The sequence below is a fragment of the Zosterops lateralis genome, assembly GCF_965231275.1.
Source record: "Zosterops lateralis genome assembly, chromosome: 1".
Taxonomy (NCBI): Eukaryota; Metazoa; Chordata; class Aves; order Passeriformes; family Zosteropidae; genus Zosterops; species Zosterops lateralis.
The window spans coordinates 17130028-17157307 of NC_139762.1; the positions used below are offsets into that span (position 1 = coordinate 17130028).

At 38.3% G+C, this 27280-nt stretch overlaps 1 protein-coding gene across 2 annotated transcripts in view; it reads left to right on the forward strand.

Annotated features, from left to right (window-relative positions):
• MPP7 (MAGUK p55 scaffold protein 7) overlaps positions 1 to 21019 on the forward strand; it is a 148117-nt gene extending 127098 nt beyond the window's left edge. For both annotated transcript variants that reach the window (XM_083878449.1, XM_083878450.1), the window contains 6 exons: positions 4740 to 4910; positions 11672 to 11752; positions 13575 to 13668; positions 14748 to 14856; positions 16314 to 16457; positions 17859 to 21019. In XM_083878449.1, the coding sequence (XP_083734575.1) occupies positions 4740 to 4910; positions 11672 to 11752; positions 13575 to 13668; positions 14748 to 14856; positions 16314 to 16457; positions 17859 to 18038 (779 nt within the window). In that variant the 3' untranslated portion in view covers positions 18039 to 21019. The remainder of the gene's footprint in view (positions 1 to 4739; positions 4911 to 11671; positions 11753 to 13574; positions 13669 to 14747; positions 14857 to 16313; positions 16458 to 17858) is intronic.
• Positions 21020 to 27280: the final 6261 nt, after the last annotated feature.

Genomic DNA, 27280 nt, shown 5'->3' on the forward strand with positions numbered 1-27280 from the left:
TATAGATGAATATCATCTGTTTACTATTCTCAATTTCATCTTTAAAAGCCAGACATAATCTAAATTTTTATTAACCCTGTCTAAATGTGCAAGCTGGGAATCAGTCCAGAAACAAACAGAGTAAGAAGTCTGCTCTGTGTTTGTGCAGTTCCTGTGTTACAATAGAAATCCTCAGTATATGAGCCAGTGTAAAAAAACCCACCAGTATTTGGGGGAGGGGGGCTGGGGGAATATCCATAAATATCTAGTAAATAAATTATGTTCATACAAACCTAGATAGTGGCCATGGTATCAAACTTACTTTTGTCAGTAATGTGAATACAAAGGGTGCTCCTAAATGCATTTACAATTAAATAGAAGTTGTTCACTCTAGGACAAAATTAAATTCAGTGAAGAACATATGTAATTTAAACACATACTTAAGCACTTATTTTAATGAATGAAAATTAGCAAAAGCCTATGTAAGGGCTTTATAGCATTTTGAAGTCTTACTTGTGAATTTATGAAGCATGCATGAATTTATATTTTGTTATTTCCTGTTAGTGTAGTCTGTATGAATTTGAGAAATTAACTTTCTGGTTTTATTAGTATATTTGGACTGAAATTTATACAACATAGTTGCATTCTACTTCATCATAATTCTGTCATTAAACATAAATAAGCACAGCTATTTACATCATCATCCTTTTAAAATATTGCAAGGCAGGCAGGTTCACACATTGCCTGTTTTCAGTTAGGATTTCTGGTGAGGCCCCAGTGGATTTCTTTGTGTAAGTGTAAGGATGTTGTTCTGTGAGGATGAAATGCATACTGCTAATGGTAAAAAAAAATCAAACTTCTTTGCTAAGGTGTTCTTTTCATTCTTAGAGATCTTAAGTGATTTCTCTTTGATTGTTGGGCCTTAATTAGGTTTATTAGTAATAATTTTTTATTTTTATTTCATATTGAGAAATACAAGTCTTGAAGACATCTGTAGTTTCAGAACATTTGTTCTTAATATTTTCTTCCCAGAGCCTGCTCTTATTTCACCAATTCTCTTACATTCCAGCAGTAGTTTATGGGTTTGCATGTTCAGTAAGCTTCTAGTCATGTAGTTGTAACCAGTGAGCTGGTGTAAGCTTCTCAGTGTTCAGGAGATTATGTCGCTTTAGTGACAGAATTTTCCCATTTTATTTTATAGTCTGCATGCTTGGCAACTAAGGTTAATCTCTGCTGATATTCATATTCCACAGACAGTGTAGCCTGCAGCTCCTTTCATATTCATCAAGGTTTATATTATCAAATATTCTAGGCAAGCAATACATTTTCCTTCTGTTATTTATAGAAATTTACTTTTAACCTAAATAATTTTATAGAAACCTTTTCTATTGCATATTAGTATTGGGTTTGGTTCTCTGTAGTAATGGTCACTATATTTTAATGATGTTCTACTGTTAATTTAAATATATGAAGTTTGGTTTTCAGGTTTTCAGGTTTTCAGAACTATAAAATATGTAAACGTTAGTAGAATATTTTTTACCTTTTCATAAATGTTTTTATTCCTTAAAAGTACGATATTGTTTCAGTTCAGCTTAATATTTTTGTGCAGTCATAGTTCCCAACATAAAATGCAATTACAAATGCAGACATTCAATAGAAAATATTTATTAGCATTTCTATAAAACAGTTTCTAGGTCACAGAAAAGTTAAGCCATATATGAGAGGACATATAATGGCAGCTGATGAGTGATAAAGAATGAAAATGCATTCAGGAATGCAGCAGTGGTATCATGAAAGTGTTGGATATATTTGAAACATTCTCATCCTTCCTCTTGGAGCTGTATGTTTTCCTTGGGTTTGAATGCTATTTTTAAAGCAGACTTTCTTGGGATTCTGTATGGGACTATTAAGATGGACTTTGAGGAACAGTTAAAAAAACTTTTAAATTGACAATCGTCATAAAGTAGCAAAGCAAACAGCATATCACAAACTTTCAATAGTCAGTAGTTTTACAGAGCATCTTCCCAGCACACTGCAAAGAAGTCAGCCTTACTCTGGTTTCTATCTTTTTCTCATGTTTGTTTTTTTTACTTAATATATTTTATTTTCTGTAATGTCTAAGTTCTGGTTGAACTTCTTGTTGAGCTTTCTTAATCTACAGGACAATATTGCTATTTTCATTTTACCAATGAGTTTCAGTGGAAGAAATATCAAATATTTTATTCAAGAAAATATATGTTAGCAGTGGAATCATGTCACCTGAATCTTTGTTATGTTTTCTATGGAGCCTGTAAAAGTGACACAGGATAAATCAGCCTGAAGACAGAGATGAAACATTTTCTCCTTTTTCAAGGAGTGAAAGAAATTAAAATTCTTAAATAATCTACTGATAGTTTGCTAATGAGATTTGAATAAATTAGTTGGAGAAAAGAGGAACAAGTTACAAATGTTCTTATCAAAACTGAAAGGAAGGGATTGAATTGATAGCAAGATTTTGCAGAAGAAGTATTTTTCCTAAAGATTTCACAGTTCACCATTTAAGTGGAGGTTGAGAATCTGTTCTAATGGCATTTTGAGACAGCTGATCAAGGGCACAGAGCTGTTGTTAATTGTAAGGTCAACACCAAACTGGAATGGAGACCATTGATGTAGCTTCATTTGATCATTATCCTTTTTACCTTTTCCAGATACATGGATTCTTGGTCTTGTAATAAAGCTCTTAATTTGGAAACCATTTAGCAGTCAATGGTGAAGAATTATTCTTTATTTTTTCTCTATTTTTTAAATAGAGATGATTGTAAAGAATAATAATAATAAAATGATTGTAAAGAAAAAAAATGCAACAAACAGAATAATTTTGGGGGGTTTGGGCAACCTTTTTTGTTGAATTTTGGATTTTTTTAATCAGGAGCATTTTAGATGAGGCCTCAGGAAACTTGTAACTCACTTCATGTGTCTGTAGTCTGTATTGCTAAAGCTGCTTTTAATCTTTCTTTATATAGCTGTCTATACACTTAGGCATAGTTATGATCAAGAGAACATCCTTGTGTTGTGATGGACTTCACCATAGTGCAAGGTCTCCCAGGCCCTCTTCTGGGTGTGTAAGCTCTCCCGTACAGCATTCCTATTTCTGACTGCAGTCACTTCAATGTTAGTGTTATTTAAATAATAAAATAGCATAACCCAATCTATTTCATTATGTTTTTATATCTCATATTTTGATCTCTTTTCTATGCCAGCCCACCTTCTACTTAGTCTAGACTATACCGTCTTCTTAAAAATATCATCTGCCCTTTCTGTAGATGCTAGCTCTTCTCCTTTGTCATAGATTTTCGGTTTACTTACTTGTATTTTGAGTGTAAATGGGTTGACATCATGGTATTCTCAAAGAAATTTTTCTTCCGCTTTTGTGTGTATGCTTGTGTTGTAGATTCTCATAGGTGTAGGGGCTCACATCAGTTAAATAACTTGGTTAACATCCTCTGTGGTCCAGATTCTATGATGATTTATGCTCAATGAAACTGTATGTGTGCAAAATGCTACACCTATATTAAGCCTTGTAGCATTTCTCTTCAGATCTGGTGCTAAATATTTGCAGAACTGAGTCTTGAACTTGCATGATACTATCTTTGAAGAAGAAATTGTAATATGATTACTTCTCAAACACCTAAACATAAGTGCTATTATAAGAATATGAAAACATTGTGATGAAAATCTAGGGTTACCAAAAGTTTACATGTTTACTCTCCAATGGAGTGTTCTGGGGAAAAAAAGCCAACAACTTTTCCAATATTTAAAGTATAACTGGTGTTTTACTCTACTACCACCAGATAGTGAAATAAGCTTTGCAGTCTTCACAGTCTTTCCTATACTTCCTTATAGAACAAAAGTGGTGTTGTAGAGATACCAGTAAAGTTTTAATGTAATGCAATATAAAGGGTTTATTGGAAAAACTCTAAGGTAATCATTAACAGAGGAATAAATTAGTTTTTAATATGTAGTATAAAATGACTTTTTTGTGCTGTTCTGCTTGCAAATGCTTATAATTTTCTCCTTTGAGAATGCTTAAAAGCTATGTGAAATTTCAAGTCTTCTCTAGAAGGCACAATAGATATCACATAGTTGATCCAATTTTAAATATAGATCTTCAAATTTCATAATATGTGTACTGTATTTTCTAAGATGTTTCTAGTATTTTGTAATTTAACTATGAGTACTTGAATTGACTATTAAACATACTTAGGAAAGGTTTAATGCAATTTTTTTAATACAGTATCAGCATGGAGCAAAGCGCAACAGAATTGTTCAAGGAGTTAATTCGCATTAACCCTTTCAACCACCAGATGTGTTTCTATCCTATGTTGTATTTGATATCTGTGTGCCATGGTGATTTAATAGACATGCAATAGACCTGGTATGAGACTCCAGCTTGCATTAATTTCCTTGTGTATATATATCAATTTATAAGATACTCAAATTGTCTAATAATCTAAATATATTAGCAATTTATTGCAATTATATTTTGCACTTTGTTGTTGAAAAGGTTATGATTTTATTGGTAATCTTAATTTTGCAGTGTAAATAGGTACCTGATACAGTTTAAAAACACTGGAAATGTCATTCTAATGACCTGAGTTATTAAATGTATAATGCCCTTTTTATTCCATGCTCCAATCCTTGAATGCTTGGAAGAGACTGTTTTCAAATGTTTTAAAAAGACTTATTTTCTTACTTTAAAAAAAACCCTGTTCTTACTGCAGCTGGTTTTAGAAGAAGCTTTCGTCTTAGCAGAAAAGATAAAAAAACAAACAAGTCCATGTATGAGTGCAAGAAGAGTGATCAGTATGATACAGCAGATATCCCAACCTATGAAGAAGTTGCAAAATATAGACGACAACCTAATGATAAATACAGGCTTGTTGTTTTGGTTGGTAAGTTGTTCCCTTTTTTTTTTTTTTTTTTTTTTTTTTTTTAACCTAGTAAAACAGAGCTGCTGATTAGCACAATGCTTACCAGAAAGTCATTTAGATTGGAAGGGATCTCAGGAGTTCATCTGGTCCAGCCTCACACTGAGCAAGATTAACACCAGGTTCTGAGCAGGTTGCTCATGGCAACAACTTTGCAAATCTGTCTTCCCATCATGTATTCTCTGTCTTACCTCACACCTCAGTAAAGAGGTGACCTCCATCTTTTCAGTGAGTGTCAGAAGAGTGCTGGTGCGTCCCCTGAAGGCATTTCTTCCCCAGGGTAGGCAAGCCCAATTCCCTCAGTCTTGTGCTGTCATGTGCTTCAGCTCCTGACAGTCTTCAAGGCCCTCTGATGTCTTTGATCCAGTTTATCAACAGTATTTTAGTGCAAGGCTTGTTGTGGACAGAGTGTTCCTCTCAAGGGACTGACAAGTGCTGAGTGAAGGGGAAGAATCATTCCCCTCTATGGGCCAGGCTCTTGTTGATACAGCCCAGTCTCTTGTTACTCTTCATTGTTACTAGCGAGCACTGGGGACTCAGGCTTAGCTCTGGCCACCTGAACCCCAAGCTCCTTGTCATCCAGCCAGTCAGTCCCCAGCCTGTAATGCAGAACTTGGTCCTCATCAAATTTCACTGAGTTCTGCCAGCCTGTGCCTGGAGGTCTCTGGGTGGAAGCCCTGCCCTTGAGCAAGTCACTTGTATCACCCATCTTGCCATGGGCAAGCTTCGTAAGAGCCCACTGTGTGTCATGGGTACAGATGTGAAACAGGGTATGTCACAGGGAACTCCCCTTATAATGAGTCATAGAGCACAGATCAATAACCCCTTCCCTTTGAACATGCTCCAGTTTTTCACCTGTCTAGCAGTCCACCTTTCTAGACAGGATGCCCCAGCTTGCATATAAGCATGCTTTAGGAGGTTGTGTTCAAAGCTTTCCTAAACCAAGGGGAGATGACAGTAAAATACAGCTACCATGGTTACAAGTCTGAATGCAGTAGTCAAGCTCTCCTAAAATTCAAAAGAATTATGTTGATATTCCACTCTTAGAGATCAATAAATAGTTCCATGTGAAAAATAAAAGAACAAGATAAATACCTGAGTTAAATGAAGACAGACAATAAAAGTGGAAAGAAACAAAACCACCTACTGTGTTAGAAAAAGTAAATGGACAAGTAGTAAGTAAGGTGGATGCAAGATGGACCTCTGTAGGCCAAGAATTAATTTAAGCATAACTGCTGAAGACTCAACATATTATCCTTAGTCAGCTTTCTGTTCTTCTATAATCTGTCACTGCCATGGCTTCCTCACAGCATTTATTATATTATCAAAATGCATTGCTTCAGTCTCCCAAAAAGAGAGAAAGTGCATTTTCTTAAGCTTTTGAAAGGTAACAGTTGGAGTACCAATGAGTAACCATCGCTATGAGTGAGTAATGTCTCATTGATTATTATTTCCTTGGCAGTACCACATAGGCTAATGCTTCATTAGTAAAATTTCCTCCGTTCTGAAAGCAGCAGAGCAGAGAAATATGACCCTCTGTCAGAGACTGTTAGGAGCTGTCGAGTAGCTGTGTTTTTATATTGCTCATATCCAAGGGAACATTAAATTGAGTTTTTAATAAACAGTTTTGTCACTCTCCAGCACTAAAAATCAGCCACCTACTAGTGTGATCACTGTGAGATTGTGGGTTATATACAACAAGTAATAACATGGTTGAGTTGATTTTACAGTTACATCAACAGAGTGTAGTGAAAAAGTGTGATAAGTAGACTTTTTATAACAAATTGCATATGTCTGATCTAAGGAATGCCTAGAGATTCCATCTGATTTTTGTTGTAATAAATCAAATGAAGAAAGAGTGCTTTTTCAGTAACAAAAGCAATTCAGAAATTTATTGCGGACTTCAGTAATTCTAATGTTTTTTCTCTGGATATTAAGAGCAGCTTAAGTCTGGCCAATACCATAAAAATGTCTTGGGCAAAATGTGGAAAAACTAGCAGAGCTAAGCAATACAGGTATAGTCAAAGTGAACACATTTTAAAAGCTTTTTGTGTGCCAGTAGCAGCATTCCATATAATACATTGAATATAATTTGTGTAGTAGTACCAGGAAAGAAAGGGACATATAATTAATTTATAGCTATAATTGGTGCAGACATCTTCACTAGATGGCTGTTGTGTTATGCTAGGTCTAAATATAAATTTACTGTTTAAAAGGGGACATTTAGGTTTGGTTTTGCCTTTTTTTAGGGGGAGGGAGTTTAACAGCTTTGAAACAAACTACACTTCTTTTTGAATTGGTCTAGTTTAATTTAAAGAACACAAATTGCACACACAGTAATTTCAGTGCCCTGTTGTGTGATACACACTACTCTCAGGGTCAGTTCAGTGTACCAGTTTATCAAGATTTGACCTTGTCTGAAAATGTAAGTTCATTAATAAAGCCCTGCAAATCCTTGGGGTTAAATAACATCATCTGAAGCAGTAAAGATACAGACATTTCTGTGCTCTTTTAATTGTTAGGATTGTGATGAGTCTGCTAAAAAGAAAACTATCCAATATTACATCACCAGTCTGCTTCTAGTAACTTACTGTTCCCAAACTGCCAAGAAATCCATAAAGTCTTTCATCACAAATATTGCCTGCATCCTAAGTGTTACATACCCCACAGCCCTATCAGATAAAAGTAGAATATTCTAATGTGACATGTATTATTTAGACACTACAATTTTAATTTGTATTAATGAGGGAAAAGTCCTGCTCACAAAGTCTTCTGCTGTAGTTAATTTTAAGAGACAGAGTAGCATAAATTTTGTTTCCTAAGAGTTAGAATGAATGTGCTACATGCAATAACTTTATCTGGCATAGTTTCAGCTAACTCAGAGCTTTCTGAAGGGACAGAATAAAGCAAAGTTATCGGTAGCAAACCATGAACACTTGTTCCCCAGAACACACACTGTTCTCTGCAGGCAGCGTGATCCCCAGAGGTGTGCAGAGCCTTTCAGGTGCTGTGGTCACCCATGCTGATGCCTCTGTCCAAAGTGGCAGTGGTGGAAGCAAGGACCAGAGGTGTGTAACCATAAAGGAGAAGTTGTTATTGATGTCTAACATGATCAGAAAAGCCTCTGTCTCTGAATGAGGCTGTCAATACTTCCCAGTATTGACAAGATAGGTAAGAATATGTACTTCTGGTCACTACTGCAAAGAAAAGTAATCTGGAACTGGAAAAGCTTTCTATTTGTTTTATTGCTTAGATTTTTTTTTTTTTTTAATCTATTGTCTCTGGTTTTATCACGAAGGAGTTATGATGAGGCTAGGTCTATTTCAGAGCAAAGGAGGATGAAATGAAGGGGCCTTTTAACTCTCCACGTCTCCTGACTTACCTTTAACATGTTCAGTAGTGGCTTGCAGAGTTTTAATTGATCTACAGCAGAAATGCAGGAAAATGGCCTACCACGTCCATATTACTTCCAGTAAACTAACTGGACAATGAAGAAAGAGACCTATAATTGCTATTTGCATTAAAACTTCCTGGTTGAAGGCCAGGGAAGGTCAGCAAGGTTCAGGAACAAATATATAGGATATAACACAGTGCCTAGCCTTGCCCTTGAGAACACCAATATGAACTCACTGATCCTGCTTCAGTGAACTGCAAATCTTGAAGTACCCTCCCACTGACTGTTAAACTGTACTGACACACAAAGTAATGAGGTTCTCCTTTTCTACCACACTGAGCTGCAGTCAGACATGCATGTGCAATCATTGCATTATAGTGTACTAGGAACTGAGCCACAGAGCCTCTCTCAAGGCATGTCTCCTACTGGGTTCTTGTGATCCCAGCAGGGATATTGTCATCTAGCTCACAAAATCTGTTCTGAAAGACCACTTTCCTTTTCTTTCCAAAAGACTACTAGGAGCTCATTATGTGTCTATGGGTGCAGAATGGCTGGTAGGCTTAACCCTCCCAAGACCTAAACTTAACAGTTTTTTCAGTTTTCTTCAGATGTGTCTGATAGGTACAAAATTTAGTGAAAGTTTTAATGATTGGTAGTTTAATTCTGCAGATGTCTCTTTAAAAAGTGAGGTACTCACTGCAGTCACTTGTGCAGGATTTGACCATTAACATAACCATTAACATGCAACAGCAAGCAGCACAAATGTTCCTTTAAAAAGTAAGCAAAGTATCTCTAAATCTGTCAGCATAACTGTAAATATTGCTGCCTGGGCTGATTTATAGTAAACCAAAACTACACTACAGACATGGATCATGCATGCCTTATATTTGACCATAAGAATCAGGATTATCCTTTAAAATCCTGACACTTTATTATCTTTTGAGTTCAAATTGTGTTCAGATTCATAACTATTAGAAACTGACATCTTTCTCTGCTGCATCAAAATGAAATGAATATTTAGAAGGGAACTGTATATTACACTTGGGAGAGGTAGTATAAAAATCCACATAATGGATGAGTTTGCTGAGCTGGAATCAGCCTTCGGTGTCCATATGCTACAGTTATGAGAACTCTGTGAAGACAGCACTGAAAAAGAAGAATCTGCACCGTTCAGTAGTTAATTTAAAGAAGATTTTTAAATGTTAATCTGGAAGGGGAGACAGTAGTAGTGAAGTTGTGGTCTGGAAACAGTTAAGCTAAGTTTCCAAAGCATGTGTCGCAGGAAGTGAAGCCTGGACTCTTTATATATATAAATAGAGCTAAAAGCATACTGTTGTTTTGACAGCATATAGACTAAGGAAATAATACTTGTGTGGATTTGATGGGAAAGATTTTTTGCTTAAATGTAATAGAGTGATTTTTAAAAACTGAATTCCATTTGGTTTGGTTTTCTTTGCTAGGACGTATTAAGAGTTGCCATTACTTTTCCTCCATATTTGCCTTAAATAGCTAAGCTATTATAAAAAGGAAAGAAAAGTTAAATTATAACAAAAGTAATGCTATTATCTACATAACATTGCTGTCTTCTGCAGACATGCACCAGTAGAGGCTGCTGTACACCATATTAAATATACATTTATACATACTGATAGATTAATTTACAAGAAGGTCAGAGATGGAACTTGAAATATAGTTGTGTGTTTAACTGATGTGAACACATAGAAACTTTAAACGTAGAAATTCTTTAAGATTTTACAGTAGGACCATAGTCTGGGAGTAGCAGCAAGGTAGCAAGAACATGCTTTTCATCATTATGTGTTTCAACTCCAGACAGGGTCTATGGTCATTTTACAATAGGCACCTGAAGGTACTGAAGCATGAGTCTTTTTTTGGACTCTAGTCCAGTCTAATTGAAAGAACACGACTAGTAAGTAGTGGTTACAACACCATTTCATTGATACGTTTATTAGGTTTAGTATTTACAGTATTTAAAATGTCTTTGTTAAGAAGCACTCCATATATAAATGTGTCACTTTTACTAGATGTGCAGGAATTTTCCTTAAAACCACAGGTATTATCCTTGCATTATTTGGGATATGGTTCCAATGACTCATTCCCTTTGCCTTCTGCTGTTGACCTGGCTCTGTAGAAGTGAAGGCCCTCCACTGTCAGAAACATGACAACATGCAGAGCTGAGCTCCCTTCACACACAGCACCATGGCCCTGTCACCAAAGTGGGCAGGCAGGCTGGAGCCCTGCATAAAGGGCTTTTGGGGACAGGCAGCGAGTGCCTGTGGAGCCTTTGAGACCTCACAGGACAGAGTGCCCTCACAGAGACCTAAGGCACCACTGGCAAACAGCTAAGAATTAGGGGCAGCTCAAAAGCCAAGAGGAACGTCTTGCTCAGTGGCTTCTAGTACAGCACTACTCAAGTGGAGGTGGAGGAGACGGGTCAAAAAAATTCCATGCAGTCTTTGTTTCTTCCTGCCATCCTCTTTCCAAGAGTGGTCTCTCTTTGGCAGTCGCATGAAGAAGGAAACATTTGCTTTGGACCCGTTCAGACAGCAGGCAGGAGACAAGCACAGTTTAAAAGAAATTCAACAACAAAGAAAGAAACCCAAACATCCCAAATGGGTTGTGACCTGGCAAGTGCTGCCCTTCCTTCCTCTCTCCATGCGATGCCACCCTCACACTGTTGAAAGGTGGACGGTGACAGCTGCAGGCAGCCAGGAGCTGGGCAGTGTTCCTGCCTGCAGCAGGGGCTGGAAGAAGCAGTGTTCCCAGGGCATGAGAAGGTGGAAGCGATTGTCCCCAGGGGCATCTGGTGCAGGCAAGGGATGCAGCAGCAGGAAGGAGTGAGCTGTGCTGACACACAAAGTGCAGAGGCTTTGGGGGTACTTTGCACATGCCAGCTGGGGTCCTCTAATCTGCAAGTTGGGGGTATTCTGGCAAAATAAACAGCCAAACCAGTTTTTGTTTTGGAAAGCTGCAGGTTAGGGTGCAGGGGTTTGTAGTAGGGCTGAGATGGAGGTGGTGCATGCTGAGGGTAGTTGCTGCAGAAAAGGAAACCAGCTTTGCTGGCGACTTTTTTTCACTGATAGTTCCTCAGTAGTAAAATCAGAACAGAGTAACTGCCAACTGCATCCCCTGAAATTTGTCAGCTCTGTATATTCTCAGAGAGGCTGGAACCATGGGCGTTTCCAAATCACCGATTAAAAGGCAGTAATGTTAAAAGGCAACTGTAGGCTATGTAATCTTATCTTGGAGCATACTTGCACCTGAATACAAGAGACAACTGGCTTTTGGGAAACAAGACAGTTTTTTCTTTCAGGTCCTGTAGGGGTTGGACTGAATGAACTTAAACGGAAATTGCTAATCAGTGACACCCAGCACTATGGGGTAACAGTGCCACGTAAGTAAAAATGCACTTCTATTCTCTAATGATATACTTGTATTATTAGCCTTTATTATTGCATTACCTTTAAGGTACTTTCAAATTTGCGTTTCTAAATGCATGCTTGGCATCCAAATTACTTTTCTAATTTTTAAAAGTGCTGGTGCAGTTATATATAAAATACCGTTGATTAAACTGATAGAGCTTTTTGGCTCAGAGGCATTGCAGTACACTTTCAGTACAAGTTTAGCATGATTGATGTCAGTGAGGTTTAGTAAATGAAACTCAGCTGAAGAACACCCTGGATTTGGCTGTAAAGGACTGACATGTACTCTGTTACCAATGCTTGCATTCAGCAAACTGGCCTTTATCTGTTAGGCTGAAAAATGAAGATTGATGATAAACAGTTTAATCCAGTTAATAAATTCATTAAATTCCTTTGATTAGCTTTAGAAAAGTTGATTTGGGAGTGTTTTTTCCTCTTTCTCCTTTCAGACCAAATAGTGTGATTTTTATAAAATTGAGGAATATTGTGCTCTGTTAACTTCTACAATACTGGGTTTTCTTTAATATGGAGAACTCAATAATTTTAGACTTTGATTTCTTGGTTTGCTTTCTACTTGTACCTTCTATAGGGACCATTCAAAAATATGGCTCCAGCATTCTGAATTTGGAATTCAGAACTCCCAAATTGTCACAGATTTTTTGCAAGAGCAGATATTCTGTGAAGTGTATGTATATGAATGAATTTGCTAAGTAGAAAAATTAATGCATTTAGTTTGGCAAGTCATTTTTTTGCATGTATTTGCTTCAACTGGGCATTGAAAGCAACAACAACAAAAAAGCTACATGTGCCCAAAATATTTAACACATTGAAGTATATGCAATCATTTGCCCAAAAATATTTCTGTAAAAGTTGCCAGTATTCATCAAGCTGCCTTCTCTCTTCTCTCTTCCAAACGTGTGGTTATAAGTTAAAACAAACATGTAAAGGAATCCCTCTCCCTGAAATTCAGTAAGTCAGGACTTGGAGAGAGAGCTGGGATTCCTGTCTTGGAAATGTTCCTCACTGTGTCAGCCTAAAAAGAGTGATATATCAAATAGCATTAAAGACTGTCTTGCTGCAAGCAGGTTTTGTATGTCCATATGTGATGAAGAATACATGATGCTGTAGTATTCAACTTGTTCAAAATAAGATGTTTTCATGGGTTCATTAATCATAAGTGACAACCCCACAAATAAGTTTCATTGTAAGCAAAACACTTATACCTACTTGGGGGAAAGTAGGAAGTGCAAACAATGCAAGGCTACTGGAATTGTATTTTGATCACCAGACAAAGAAAAGCACTAAAACATAAAGTTCACACTCAGTTTTTTTATTACCATGCTTCACATACCATAGCTACAGGAGTTGTTAATGAACATAACATTTTATAAATCAGGACGGTGTGCTTTGTTTCCCTTTATGGTCTCATATGCTAATAAGTTTAACAAGAGGCAAGGCTGGGGTAATTGTTATGGACTGCTGTTCCTTTTATTATTCAGCTGTCCTCATTTTATTGGATTTTTCCACTACTTAATAAAAAATGATAATCTGATACTTGTCCAATAGGTTTTTTCCTGCTTTTCCTGCATGCATTTATAACTCAATCCTGTCATGTGCTTGTGTGCTGCCTACCAGATCCAGAGCAGCATTATGAGCTTCAGAAGTGAGGGAAATGCTATGCTTAGTGTTTCACAAAGAGTTTGTGCTTTTCAGTTTTTCCTGAACTGGTTTGCATTATATTGTTTTGTGCATATTTTCCTTTTTTTTTTTTTTTTTTATATGATGCAACTGCAGACACTACCCGTCCAAGGAGAAGCCAAGAAAGTGATGGTGTTGAATACATTTTCATTTCCAAGCACTTGTTTGAGACAGATGTACAGAATAACAAGTACGTTGAAGAGATTTTTTAACTAGAACTGTGGTTAAAACAATGGTTTATTATAAAATGAGACTGGTTGTTATTTTAGGTAATAAGTCAAAGTGGATATAAGTTGCAGTGATTTGAAGATGTGTTAAAATTACATTTTGTTATGTAAGCAGCTGGGGGAAAAACACAGAAAAAAAAGCAGGATGTGCAAACACAAGAGTTTCTAAGCTTACAAGTAGTTTCAGTACCTCAGCTCCTCAAGGAGACACTGAAATTATAGGTGCTTAGGATGGGGGAGCATTCTTTTAATAGAGCATCTTAACAGCAGTAAAACATTGCAGCTCTAGGGAAGGGGGGGTTATAAAAGTGCTGCAGACGTGCCTGGGTCAATGTTTGTGTAGTTCTGCTCTCTTTCAGGCCAGGCACTTCCTCTGCTTTTGAATGTAGAGATCTACAGTGAAGCCCCTGCCTGTGCACCCTCCAGAAAGTAGACTAAAATGAAGAGACAATGGTAGCATCGTGCTCTCCAGCAGCCTGTAAAATTCTGTAGCTTGAAATTCTGCCCCAGTTTCAGAGGGCAAAAGTGTATTAGACACAAAGCTGTGGGTTTTATTGAAACTTCAAACTGTGCTTTGCTTTTCTGGCAAATCATGCTTGTACTTTTATAGCAAATAACCAGCCGCCTTGGTTCCACCAGCACCATCATCACTCCTCCTCTTCAGAGACAGAGAATTTGGATATTCTGTAGTGTGCAATGAAATTTCAGTAGTTTCTATTGTTTAGCTTATCCACTGTTTTATTGCGTTGCATTAGTTCAGAAAAAGAGGTGATGGAAAACATTAGTGGGCTGTTGGACTACAGTACTTTTTCTCTTTAACTGTAATTCAAGCAGGTGTTACTGATTTGAAAGCGGTAAAGTAGAAGATTTCTTAAAATTGACATGCTGAAGTACTTGACAGCATTTCCTTCATAAAACATGGTAGAACTCTCATGTAAAATAAAATATTTTTGCTCCTGAATTAAATCTTATAAAGCAAACTGGTAAGCTTTTTCCTGGAGAAAATGGAAATGATTCCAGTTGTTTTCACCTTCTGCCACAGGTTTATCGAGTATGGCGAGTATAAGAACAACTACTATGGTACAAGTTTAGACTCTGTTCGATCAGTTCTAGCTAAAAACAAAGTTTGTTTGTTGGATGTGCAACCTCATGTAAGTAAGCATGCCTTCTGAACTCTTGTACTTCCCCATATTGCATACTGGAATTCTGGGACAAAAATATTTCTAGAAAGGTGTACTTTATCCCACACTGAATGACTGTTGAGTGGGTTTGCTAGCTACCTTTGTCTCAGCAAGGCTCTCTGAAAGGAGATAAATATGTAGTCAGTAAATAAGGGAATTGGAAGCCTGCAGCATAATACCAAAGATTTAATTACAGAATGCTCCTATATTTCCATTTATCTTTCTGATAGTTTGGGCAAGAGATTGTCTCTGAAATTTTAATTTCAGAATAGTTTTGAATTATCACTGAGTCCAGTAACTCGATCTCACATGTTTAACTAGACTGTTCATGCCAAGGGTTTCCAGGCAGGTGGACATGAGTCAAGGAATGCACTAAATGTGATGTTGGCTGCATAATTGTTAAGAATATTCCTCTCTAAACCATTTTTTTCTTACATTGACCTTGTCTTTCAACCCCACTGAACAGCTCCATTGGGAAATTTTTGCTCCTAATAACCACAGTGCTTCTAGGAGCTGAATTAGTTTGTTTAAACCCAGCCAAAGCATCTCTTCTCAAAGGGTGGCCTGTGTATGGCTTCTGAACCCTGGCAGCTTGTGTGCACCTCCTGGGGCAGTTTGGGACGCAGGGCTGTGCCCTGGGGGCAGGGAAGGGGCTGCACTGGCAGAGGAGTGGCTGGGGAAGCCATAGGCATTGCCAGGGGAGGAGGGGAGCTGATGAGACCATTGCCTGTCCAACACAGCCCTGTGTTTCTGCAAAGCACTAAATTCTCTTGGGGGCCCAAACTTGTGAACCATTGTGGGATCCCACTCTCCAACATTTTCCCACTCTCCATTTTCCTGTGGACTGTGGCAGTGTGGAGAGGATAGAAAGCTTCTGACCATCCATCCTACCACCCCGGGGTGCAACTGAATCATAGACCTGCCTCTAACACCACACATAGTTCACTCAGGAAAAATGAACAGCAGAGAATTTTGTGGTGGGCACACAGTACTGAAAAGTCATTGACCGTTTTGTGAACAAGTGCCACAGGCACCTTTCTGCTAATTTTCATGGGTACAGAAGGGGTTATTCTTGCTAAAATGGGCTGAACTTTTCCTCCTCCCCTGAATACCTGCTGTTCCCCTCCATCCTCTTGCTGCCAGTGGCGCTAGTGTGCACAACTCAAGCTTTGCCAGACTGCTTGGAACAGCAGCCGTGTGGAAATCAAGACCAATGATCCCCCTTGGAGTAAGGGTTTTCTTGCCATTCTGAAAATTTCTCCCTACATGAATCAATGCTGGTCAGCAGAGCAGGATGGCAGTAAATGAAAAATACCTGCCTGGAAATGCTTTATGTGTTTATTCTGGTCAATGGGGAGCTTCTTTTTATTACAGTAAATTCCATTGTGCAAAATAAACTAATTAATCAAAATCTTTTCTCTTCCCAGACAGTGAAACACTTGCGGACATACGAGTTTAAACCATTTGTTATATTTATAAAACCTCCATCACTTGACCGTTTGAGAGAAACCAGAAAAAATGCCAAGATTATTTCAAGTAAAGATGATAAGGGAACTGCAAAACCCTTTACAGTAAGTATAATTAGACATGGTAAAACATGAGAAGCTGTAAGAGTTTTGTTGTAGCAGTTTACCTTGAAAATAAAGATGATCACTGGTTCTAATTGACAGCACTTGTCAGGGCTTACAGGAGCATCTTGCTGTTTCTCAACCTCTCTCACATTACACATTTACTGTGGTGTTTTCATTGTTTGATATGCTCATGGATATTTACAGTTCCCATGGTCCTCTGACTTAATGTCATTAAAGAACCCCTCCAGTGCAAGCATCTTTATGAGACATAATGCTGTGGATTTCCTTTTAAAAATTGCACCTGGCCTTAGTTTCTGTTCAAATATAAGAATGTATTTGTTTTATCAACTGTATTAAGGGGTCTAAATTTAGAGGAAAATGCAAATATAAAGAACCAATTGAAAAAGTAAACACTACTTTAATTAAACGCCCATATTTGTGGATAAGAGAAATATAGAGGGTTTTTAAAATGTTACAGGAAAATGAACATTTTAAGAAAGAAGAAGAGCTATCCAAGCAAGGAGCAAATGCTGTTTTTTGTCAACAGTCAGAAAAAAAATCTAGATTACCCAACATTAACATACTTGCTTCCTTGCAATATAATAAAATCATATTTTAATTGAATCTACAGCAAAGTTGATTATTAGATTGTTTATCTATATTTACAGTGTGTATCATTTTTCCTTATTCAGGTGTTTCTTAAGATTTTTTAGGTTTTGTTTCAAAGTGAGTCACAGATATAATCACAGACTGTGTCTGTGTAGAATGTGCATTTTGAAATAGTTTGGAAATTAAATTCTGTAAGAAAATGTTCGTTTGTGGTGTATAAAAAGTAAGAGGAGTTTGTTCTCAAGAGCAACCTTCAGGCCATTGCTTAATTAGGACAGGTTTCATCTCTCAAAGTTATTTAAACAAATTAGTAAGATTTGTTCCCTTCCCAAACATGAAGAGAAATGCACTAAGCCAGATCGAACAAGGCATAGAATGATGACTCCTACATAGCTCTTAGAATAAAAACGGCTGTGCTGTAATTCATGGTGTGCTAATAGCAAGCTGAGATTAGCATAATGAAACTTTAAATGTATCATCAAAGTAAACAGCTAGAAACATTTCCACTGGTGCTGCTAACAGAAAATGTCTCCATAATTACTGTGCAGTGACTAATTGTGTCACTACAAAGGGAGAGATGAAAGAATTGCCTGTTGAGCTGAGTCAACTCATCAGAATACTCTGAGATCACTTGTAATGGTAATGTCTATTATTTTTTTAATTAAAAGTAGAGTTTCCATCTCCTAATGAGATAAGAAATAAGCAATTAGACTATGTTTAATACTGAAAGTGTTTATGCAGCGTTGCTATGGACTGGCTCTGCCCTGATCTTTATTGCACTGCTCTTACTAGGAAGAAGATTTTCACGAAATGATTAAATCTGCCCATGTGATGGAGAGCCAGTATGGTCACCTTTTTGACAAGGTGATAATCAACGATGACCTCGCTACAGCTTACAATGAGCTTAAAACAACTTTTGACAGGTTGGAGACCGAGACCTTCTGGGTTCCTGTCAGCTGGCTACACTCATAGTAACATTTTAAATAGACAAAACCTCTGCTGTTGTATCAGGATCTAAACTTTGGGCATGGTTAGGCTTTACTCGATGGCCATTTTCTTGGGAGGGTTTTTAACTCTACTGAGCAGCAGGTATACTCTTCATGCACTTGGAACTGGTCTTGTTTTCTTGTGTCTTCAATTCTGCTGCCCACGGTTTGGGGTAGAACAGTCAGATTAAACCAGAGATTTACTGTGCTCTGTAAAAGTGAGCTAATACTAGTACAGCAAAACTGCCAAACACCTCTTTATCATAATCTGTGTGTTTCCAAGGTGAGTGTTTTTAGCACAGAGTTTGCAGAAGATACAAATTGATGCTGTAGATCAGCACTTCAGTGGTTTTAATATAACTGTTCCCATAAATGAGCACATCAGCACTTGGAAGCTATTGCCCTTTAAGTGCTGGAGAGAACTGAAACAGGCAAAAGTGACCAACGTTTTTATGAGGAAGACACCATAGTTTTAATTATGTATCAATGTGTTTTTACTTTTTTAGATGTGAACCTTGTCTTACACGTACAGACTGATTTAAGTATTCCTTTGCAATTACATAATCATGGAAAGAAAGATACATTCAGTGGCTTAATAGTGAAACACTCAGCTGTGAGCATACATGGGTTGAAAATACTTTCACGCATGCTCTGTGGCACAACAAAGAAAAGTCATGGGAATAATTATTTAAATAGGAAAAAATGTGAGTTAGTGTGTATATAACTTCAAAGTCTTTGGGATTAAACTTCTGTAAAATCAGTGGCAAAGGGATATGAATAGCAACAAACTAGAGAATAATTTTTTTCCTCCCTTTAAATTGATTTTAAATATTTTTGGTCCACTTTATAATAATTTTCCCATCCGAAATTTTCAAAGAGTGAGGAAACCTTGGACATATGAGAAGCAGTTGAAAGAGATTAATTCTTTTTATTGTTGAGTATGTAATGATACTTTTTAATAGTGTAACAGGTATTTTGTCTCCACTCAAAAATAAATTAATGCTGTAGAGTTCACTCTAAGAAACATCCTTGTCACTGGTCAGACAATTGGAAACCCTGTTGTAAGATTTGATGTGTCAGTGTAATCAAATGTATATTAGAGGATGTATTTTTAATATAGATAATTTGGTATTTTTCTTTACTTACTATTGATATGCAGGAAATGATTACAGATGTAAAGACCAAGTAACACCTGTGTGTTGTGTTGTGAATATGTCTTGTAAGTACAGAATGTGTATAGGAACTTGCTGACTTCAGATCATCCCATCTGTGGCATTCAAACAGGAAACTATTATTTCATGTTAATCTGTAAAGAGAATATAGCTCTCTTGTTTAAAGAAAAAAGAATTTAGTGAAACTTTATATATTTATGAAAGGGTTGAAAAGGGATGTTAAGTTTTTAAATTTGTCAATGTGATCATTTATTAAAGAGATTACTAAGTCTGTAATTGGAAACAGTCTTTGTAAATGGAGCTCAACATTCCATGTAAATATTTTATTTCAGTTCATATGCTGATAAAGCCATGAGGTTTTGCAATTTTATTCTAAATGTGTATTTAATGTGTGGGCCATTGCATTTAGCTTAGAGTCTTACAAAGCAAGTGAAATGCAAGGAACAACAGCAAAATCCCTGGGAGTCTGGAAATGTTTATGCAAGAGTTACAGATGTACTGAGTCCCAGTATGGATACATGCTCTGCTTGAACAGCTTTACTGTAACTTCTGTCAAACTTCACAATTTTCCTGGTGGACTTAAACATTTTTTGTAACATAAATAGGAATTTGTTGATTAAATTAATTGCATAGAGATTATCTGAGTTGATAAAACATTTTCTATTTTTTTTAAATTACTGAAAATCAAACTATTTTTCAGGAGATACGGAATTCAGCAGGTCAGTGTGCCTTTGCCTGTGAGATGCCAAGTGCCTTCACCATCTCTTGAAATGGAGAGGACACTCAGCATCTCTCAGGATCTGGCCAATTCTAACAGGAGGGGCTCTAATCCTCACTAAAATAATATAAACATTGCTTCTAACCTGGGCCGTCTTGGAACACTGGGGTACAGTCACACTTGCATAAGGGACCTGCTTTTCTCTTTGTGAAGTAGATGCTAGAATAATCTGCAGGCTCCCTGGTAGAGACAGTTCTGGCTGTCCTGCAGGCTGTTTTTCCTGTCTTTTTGAAGTTAATTTGATTCCCATTCCTGGGTTGGTGTGGTCTGTGAGGCTCTTGTGCGCAGCTCTGCTGTCCTGGGCAGCTGTAAGCAGCGCGGTGCTCTGCTGCCTTCCCAGAGACACTGACCCTCTGATCCACAGCACATCCTGGCAGGAGCCTCCCAGGCCCATGGCTGCCTGCCCTGACCCTGAGCCAGGAGCTGATTCCTCAATAGTAACACCTGCACAAGAAAGGGAACCTCAGAAACATAGGTCCAACCAACAGAGTAAAACGTGCACAGTCTTTGACGAGTCAGAAATGCTTTTAATTACATTAATAAGTTGCTCTTTAAAAATTGACATTATTGCATTATTCAGCTTCAAAAATTAAAAATCAAAGCCCTCCATGAGGCAAGCAGAGATGACAGTAGGTCTAGGCAGAAAAAATACAGTTTCAGCAGGACAGGAGCCTGCTTATCATGATGGATGCTGAGCCTGTGTGCTGAACTGTTCTGGGATACCGAGGGGAACAGGGGGGTGGATTGTTCCTTTGACTCCTAAGAATTTGGGAAGGAATACAACTAAACATGTTTCCAATACTCCACATATTGAAGTTGTGCTGTGTGGGTTTTTAGAGAAATGTATGTTTTGACAGTCAAGTCCAGATGTTTTTATTGCGTTCTAGCTGTTTGCTGTAGTCAAACAAAGGGTAGTATTTTTTAATATTGTACCAAACTCTATACTTGAATTCACCATCAGGTCCTTGGTTGATGTCCTACCTGAAATCTGATCTTACCTTCTTATGCAAAACAATAAATTATTGATATACCACTGAAGGTGTTTTTTGCTTTATTGTAAATTGCACCATAACATATCATAGACTCAGAATGGTTTGCATGTGAAGGGACCTCAAAGGTCATCTTGTTCCAAGCCCTCTGGCATCGTCAGGAACACCTTCACTCAACCAGGTTACTCTGAGCCCCATCCAGCCTGGCCTTGAACACTGCCGGGAATGAGGCATCCTCAATGTCTCTGGACCACCCGTTTCAGTGTCTTACATCCCAAACACTAATGAGTTTCTTCCTAATACCTAATCTAAACCCACCATTCTTCAGCTTAAAGCAATTCCCCCTTGTTCTACTGCTAGACTGACTTGTAAAAAGTCCCTCTCCAGGTCTCTTGTAGCCCCTTTAGGTACTGGAAGGTGCTATAATGTCTCCTCAGAGCCTTCTCTTCCCCAGGATGAACAAAATTACTTTAAAAGGTAAAATGCCTATGTAGTAAGTTATTTCATGGGACTCTCTATTAACTTTAATGCTCCAATTATCTTAAATGGAAAACCAAAGCACCCTAGAGCAAGGATAACAACTCTTAATATTTAATTTTTGTTGCCAAACTCTGCTTCAGAATTGATGTTTACCCTTTCCTGTAGCCCACTCCCTAATAAACCATTTTCTTTCTGAGGGGAAAAGCTTACATGAGTGGATCAAACTAAAATACCAGCTCATCTGGGCTTGCAAAGTCTCGGAGTGTTATCTGAGTTGTTGACTCCAAGTGTTTCACCAGACACATAAACTTCTAGGCCACACACAAGTCCCATGGGAGATTGTGCTCATTGGTAGGACTCAAAGAAAGTAATGCTTGAACTCAGTTACTTTTTGCACTGTTAGGCCTTTTCCAGGTAAAAAAGAATAGCCTAACACTTACTAGGATTAGAGAGAATACTTTTAAGCACCTTCTGTTTTGCTTCAGTGCACTATTCGGTATTTCCCAATGTACTTTATTTCAGGTTCCTACTGTATGTGGAGAATTTTTTCTTCTGTAAAGCCTATATTCAGCTTTTGTAAGATTGTTTCAAAGCATGAATAGTTTCTTCAGAGATTTGAAGTTAAATTTATAATCTAGTCTGGTTTTGCTACTGCTCTCTCTACAGTCATTTCTACCCAGGATTTCTGTGTATCAGTGCTTAAAGTCATTTGTACTTGAAATTTGCCCAAGATCCTTCTGCTCTCAGAGTCATTAAGTATTTATCATATATTACCATGATTAATGTATGATACCAAGTATTCAACAGAAAAATGTCTGAACACAAAATTAAAGGGCGACTGTAGGTGTATTTGTTGTTTAAGAATTGTGGTGCTAGATAACAGTTAAAAGTTTCAGCAGAAAAACACAAAAAAACATTTGGAAACAGTTAAAGTCTGGTCTTAAATTTTGTCTTATGTTAAATGGCAGTACAAATGAGAGAATTTGGAGTTCTGGACAGCTGGAGACTTTTCCCCTCTTGATATCTCTGTCTCAAATACAAGTTGGATATTTGGAAGACTCTATGGAATGATTTTACCTCTCTGTAATAAAATACTATGGTATTTTCTATAACTGAATTCCAACATTTGAACAAAGAGTGTAAATCTGTGTGATTATTGAGACTTTGTTTCTGTTTCAGTTGTACACTTTTATCTGTTTAAATGAATTTTTAAGGACTCAGTGGCAGAAGCTGACAGCTACAAATTTCAATATGTGGAGAAAAATACCCTCAGAATTTCCAAAAGGGTTCAAATGGCTCAAACAGTATCTGAAAACTTGTTGATAAGAAATAGAGAAAATTAGGTCACAATTTCTTTTGTAATTAGATCTCTTTTCAGTAGCTGTATTAATATTCAGAACTTGAATATGCTAAAAAAAAACAAAAAACAAAAAACCAAAAAAAACCCAGAAGGCATTTGATAACTTTTAAGTGAAATTTAGATTTGTGTTTTAACAAAGATATTACAAGCTTTCTCTGGGATTATACACAGCCTCATAAAAACTTGGGGTATGTGTTTTAAAGAGAGAGTCTGTGGCTATGGCAGAGATGAACTAAGAATGTTACAAATGCAAGTACTACCCTGAAAATGCATCTTGGGTTTCGGAAATCACTGAACAGGAGGTCAGAGACCTGGCTGCAAAAGTGCTGTGGTTTCTGTTCCTTCCTTGGTAAATACAAATAAGAACCAGTAAATCTCCATGGGTAAACAAAGCTAAAATTGTCCAAATTGTGGAGCTGAAGTGTATTCAGAAGGAGGAGTACTCCAGATCCTGGTGATGTTGGCCAAGATGTGCTTTACTTTCTTCTAACTTCATTAACTTTTGCAACAAGAGTACAGCAATCACAGCTCTAACTCAAAATTACCAAATTCTGTTTAGTCATTGACAATTTCATTCTTTGTTTTCCTCTTCACCCTTGTACATCTTCAATTTAGTAATTCAGTCATGTAAGGAGGAGAAAAGGGACAATTGAAAAACAGACATCAAAAATTTGATACAAGGGCCTTTTTACCTCTTTCCCAATGGACACAAGGGTGGTGTGTTCCTGAAACAGAAGTGAGGAGCTAGTGTTTTTTCCAGATGGGGAGCACCTGAACAGTGTTTTGTCCCATGAAAACAGAATTGCTCTGAGAGGTCCCTGTGGCCTCTTTGATGAATGAGAGCAGCATATGGTAAAAAAGACCAGGAGCAATTGTAAATTTTATGCAGCCAGTGTTGGCTTCAGGAGTTCTTGTTTAAGGCAGTGGCCACTGACGACAGTTCTGCTTGTTTCCTGTGTGACCTCTGGATATGTCCTCCTCTCTCTTTTCTGGACTTCCATTAGTGGCTTGTTTTTAAGCAACTCCAGTTCCCTAAAATTTGTCTTAATCTCAGGCAGTGGGAGCAGCCATGTTTAACGATCAAGGCTGACATTCATGGTGGGGTGGTTGCCCAAATGTGAGCATGGATTGAGACCACTCCACAGAGCTTTCCATGCCCTGTGTGGTTTATACTTCCCCACTAAACATACTTTGATGCAGCTTCTGGACCCCTACCCCCAAAACCAGGCTGGCCTGTGTTAGGCACCAGATGAACATGGAACAAAGACGTAGTCCCAGGTTCAAAGGAGCTCCCTGAAAGAAGTGGGAGAGATGGCAGAGAAGCAGGAAGGTGCAAGGAGATGCACTGGGCACAGCTTTTCCTACCAGCTGGCACAGAGGCAATGCTGGTCTAAGGGCGCTGTCAGATCTAGCATTCAGCATCTCACAGGAGGATCAGGTGGTTGGAGCTCCCTAGTAGGGCTTCAGCCCATGCTGGGCAGTGCCCAGGCACAGCTGAGGGCTTGCAGAAGCCTGGCCCTGGCATCCGTGCAGCCAGCTCAGCCAGAGGAGGGAATCAGCTGTGTATGAGCTGTGCTCTGCCTCCTATCTGCAGGGCCAGAACAGCTGGGCTGGTCCTGGCCCATTTCTCTGTCCGGTGCCAATGGAGGCAGGAATGCTCCAAGTCCCGTGTGCAGTCCTGGCCACTACTGACTGTAAGGCACAAAAGGAGTTTTCTTGTATGGTTGTGGTTTTTTCATTGTTGTTGTTGTTGAAAACTGGCTTGAAAGCTTTGTTATTATTGGTGCTATCTGGACAGTATGAAAGAGCAGTCTCACTTATTGGCCCTGTCGGGTTATTATTCCAGATGTTTTTCTTTACAAAGCTGTTAAACAGGAAGTAGAACCAAAACCAAAGATTGATTTGAACCATTGTTTTGTCAAAAACCAGAACTGAACCTGAATTATTGTCTTCTCTTGACTTCATTGAATTCAGAGCATCATTGGCCACAGCTGGATTCAACCCCAGCTCAAACCACACTGAAAAAAGCACAGAACCTGACCACACTTTTGAGTAGGTGAGACCCTGAAGGCCAAGAGCCTGCACCTTGTCATGGCTGCAGCTGATGTTACTGTCAAGCCAACAGCAGCTTTTACCGAGCATGTGTGCACATGTACATATTGTTATGTGTTTATCAAGTGTTTTAGTGTATACCAGTTTATTTTAATGAAAAACACAGATTTATATTGCATAATTGGAAGATTAAGGGCAGACTAAAGAAAGAAGTTTACTTGTAGAATACCAGTTTTAGCAAATACATGTATAGTTTTACTGAAGTAGGACTCACACATCTCAGGAAATGTAGAATTTTACACTTCATATATGCTGTCTTGCCCCTATTTTCTGAAAGTCAAAAGAGCTTGATTGAATGCAGACTATGAACTCGTTCACTACAAACCTAGTTAAACATGAAATCTTGTGGGATTATCTTAATTGTTCCTTAAATAAAAAAGCTACTTTGTACACAGACTACAATTTTGTGCTTGCCAGATAAAGAAATGTAAACCTGTCCAGAGACACAGGAATTTGTCTGTGTAGGAGTATCACTGAGCCAACTGTCTTGCCTCTTATGTGATATTGTGGTGTAAAACATCACTCCACTGGTTTCATTTTACAGCAAATAGTCTCTGTGGTGGTACCCTGTGGGAACTGAAGTATCAAATTCTATTTTCCCTTCAAAAATCCAACTCCATTCGTACCCTGCTCCTGACACTGTGAGTGTCAGCCAGCGTGTGGGCTCGGGGGATGCTGCGGCACGGCAGGGGAGCTGCAGGGAAGCTGTTCCAAACAAAGCAGGAGGTGCCACTCTTTGCCACGGGAGAGGCTGCCATAGGTAACACCACAGTGTTTGAAATGAGGAATGGTATCCCTGATGAGATTACATGGTAATTAAGTAAATGAGGAAAGTATTTTATTACTCCATTTTTAATTTTCAAAGGATTATGTGACACTTCTAATTATCAGACATTATTACTCTGACTGCAAAGTCTCCTGTTTTTCTTTGGCTTCCCTACTGCCTCCTTGAAAGCAAGGGTTGCTGTAATTAAAGACTTTATTTGTTATATAAATGTAACCATAAAACATGTGGAGTTCCTATCTTCCAGAGCTACCAGACCAAGCAAATAAAGACAAAATTTTTGCAAGTGTTCTCAAGTGACCTATTTTGTTTAATCTCGTTTCCTTTCTTTCTAACCAGTCTTCTCAAAAAGCCTCTCCATGTCCGGGGCCAATAGTTTAACAAAGGCAGTGTGAAGCAGAAAGGAGAGGCTGGCCAGGAACCGCTGGAAGGGAGAAGCCTGAGACACTGCTGGACTCTGAACAGCGGCAAATCTCCAAGCCTGCACAAAAATGAGCAACCTGTGGGTGAAAACAGCCCAGGAAGATGATTGGAGCAGCAAGGTATCGTTCACTCCCTCTTCAGTACAAGAAGGAGCCGTCACCACTCCTGGGCCCTTCACTTACCTGCATTTAGCAGGGAGCAGTTGCATTACCCCATCAGGAAACACTTTCCAGTGTGTAGTTCTTGACTGCCTCATGGTAGACTCTGCACTTGCTTCCCATTCACAGCATCACTCGTTGCAGCTCTTGACTTCATGGTCTCCAGAAATCATCTTCTGCCTACACTTGAGAGTTTGTTCAAGTCCAGCAAATCCCAAGATGGATGTGGTTGAAGTGTCTGTGTATTGCTGACAAGGTGGTTGCACCTTTAATCCTGAGCCTCCTTCACGTTCAACTACTTTGTACCAGAGGGGTGGTGGTGGCTGGTGTTAACTCTGCCACCACTGGCAGAATGTGATGCATTTATACATTTGGTGTTTGCTATTGTCCCTGCAACCACTTTGTGACGCACTCATGCTCAGGTTTTTTGCAGGAACTCCTGGGTCACTCCCAGCCACACTAATTTGTCTGTCACAATGTGTAAGTGGAAGACACAAGAGACCAGATTCTCTCTAAATCTGAGTGAGCTCTGCAGGGAGCCAGTGCTACTGCTCTGCTCCCCTCCCAGCTCCACTTACAGCAGTGGTTACTTGGCCTAGGCTCATGAGCATCATGTAAAATCCTTATGGATCCTCAGGGTTCCAGTGCTCAGGATTGATGATTCTTTCTTCTCTTTTAGCATCTTGTGAATAACTTAGAATTTTTTTATGCTAATGCAACTCCCTCTCTTCCTGGTAAATTGCCTCATTTTGTGCTATTGGAAAGTGCTTAGTCTGGATTGCTTCACTCTGAGTACCTAATGGCTGCTGCTGCTTTCTCTATCATGTGCTTGGGACAAGGGTGAAATACCAGCAGAGAGCTGACACTACTTCAATCCCTAAAGGAGCCATAGCAGGAACTCCTCCTGTAGTTAGCCTCAAATGACTTTCATCTGTACCACTAGCACCCAGGATTATTCCTGCAGTTTAACAA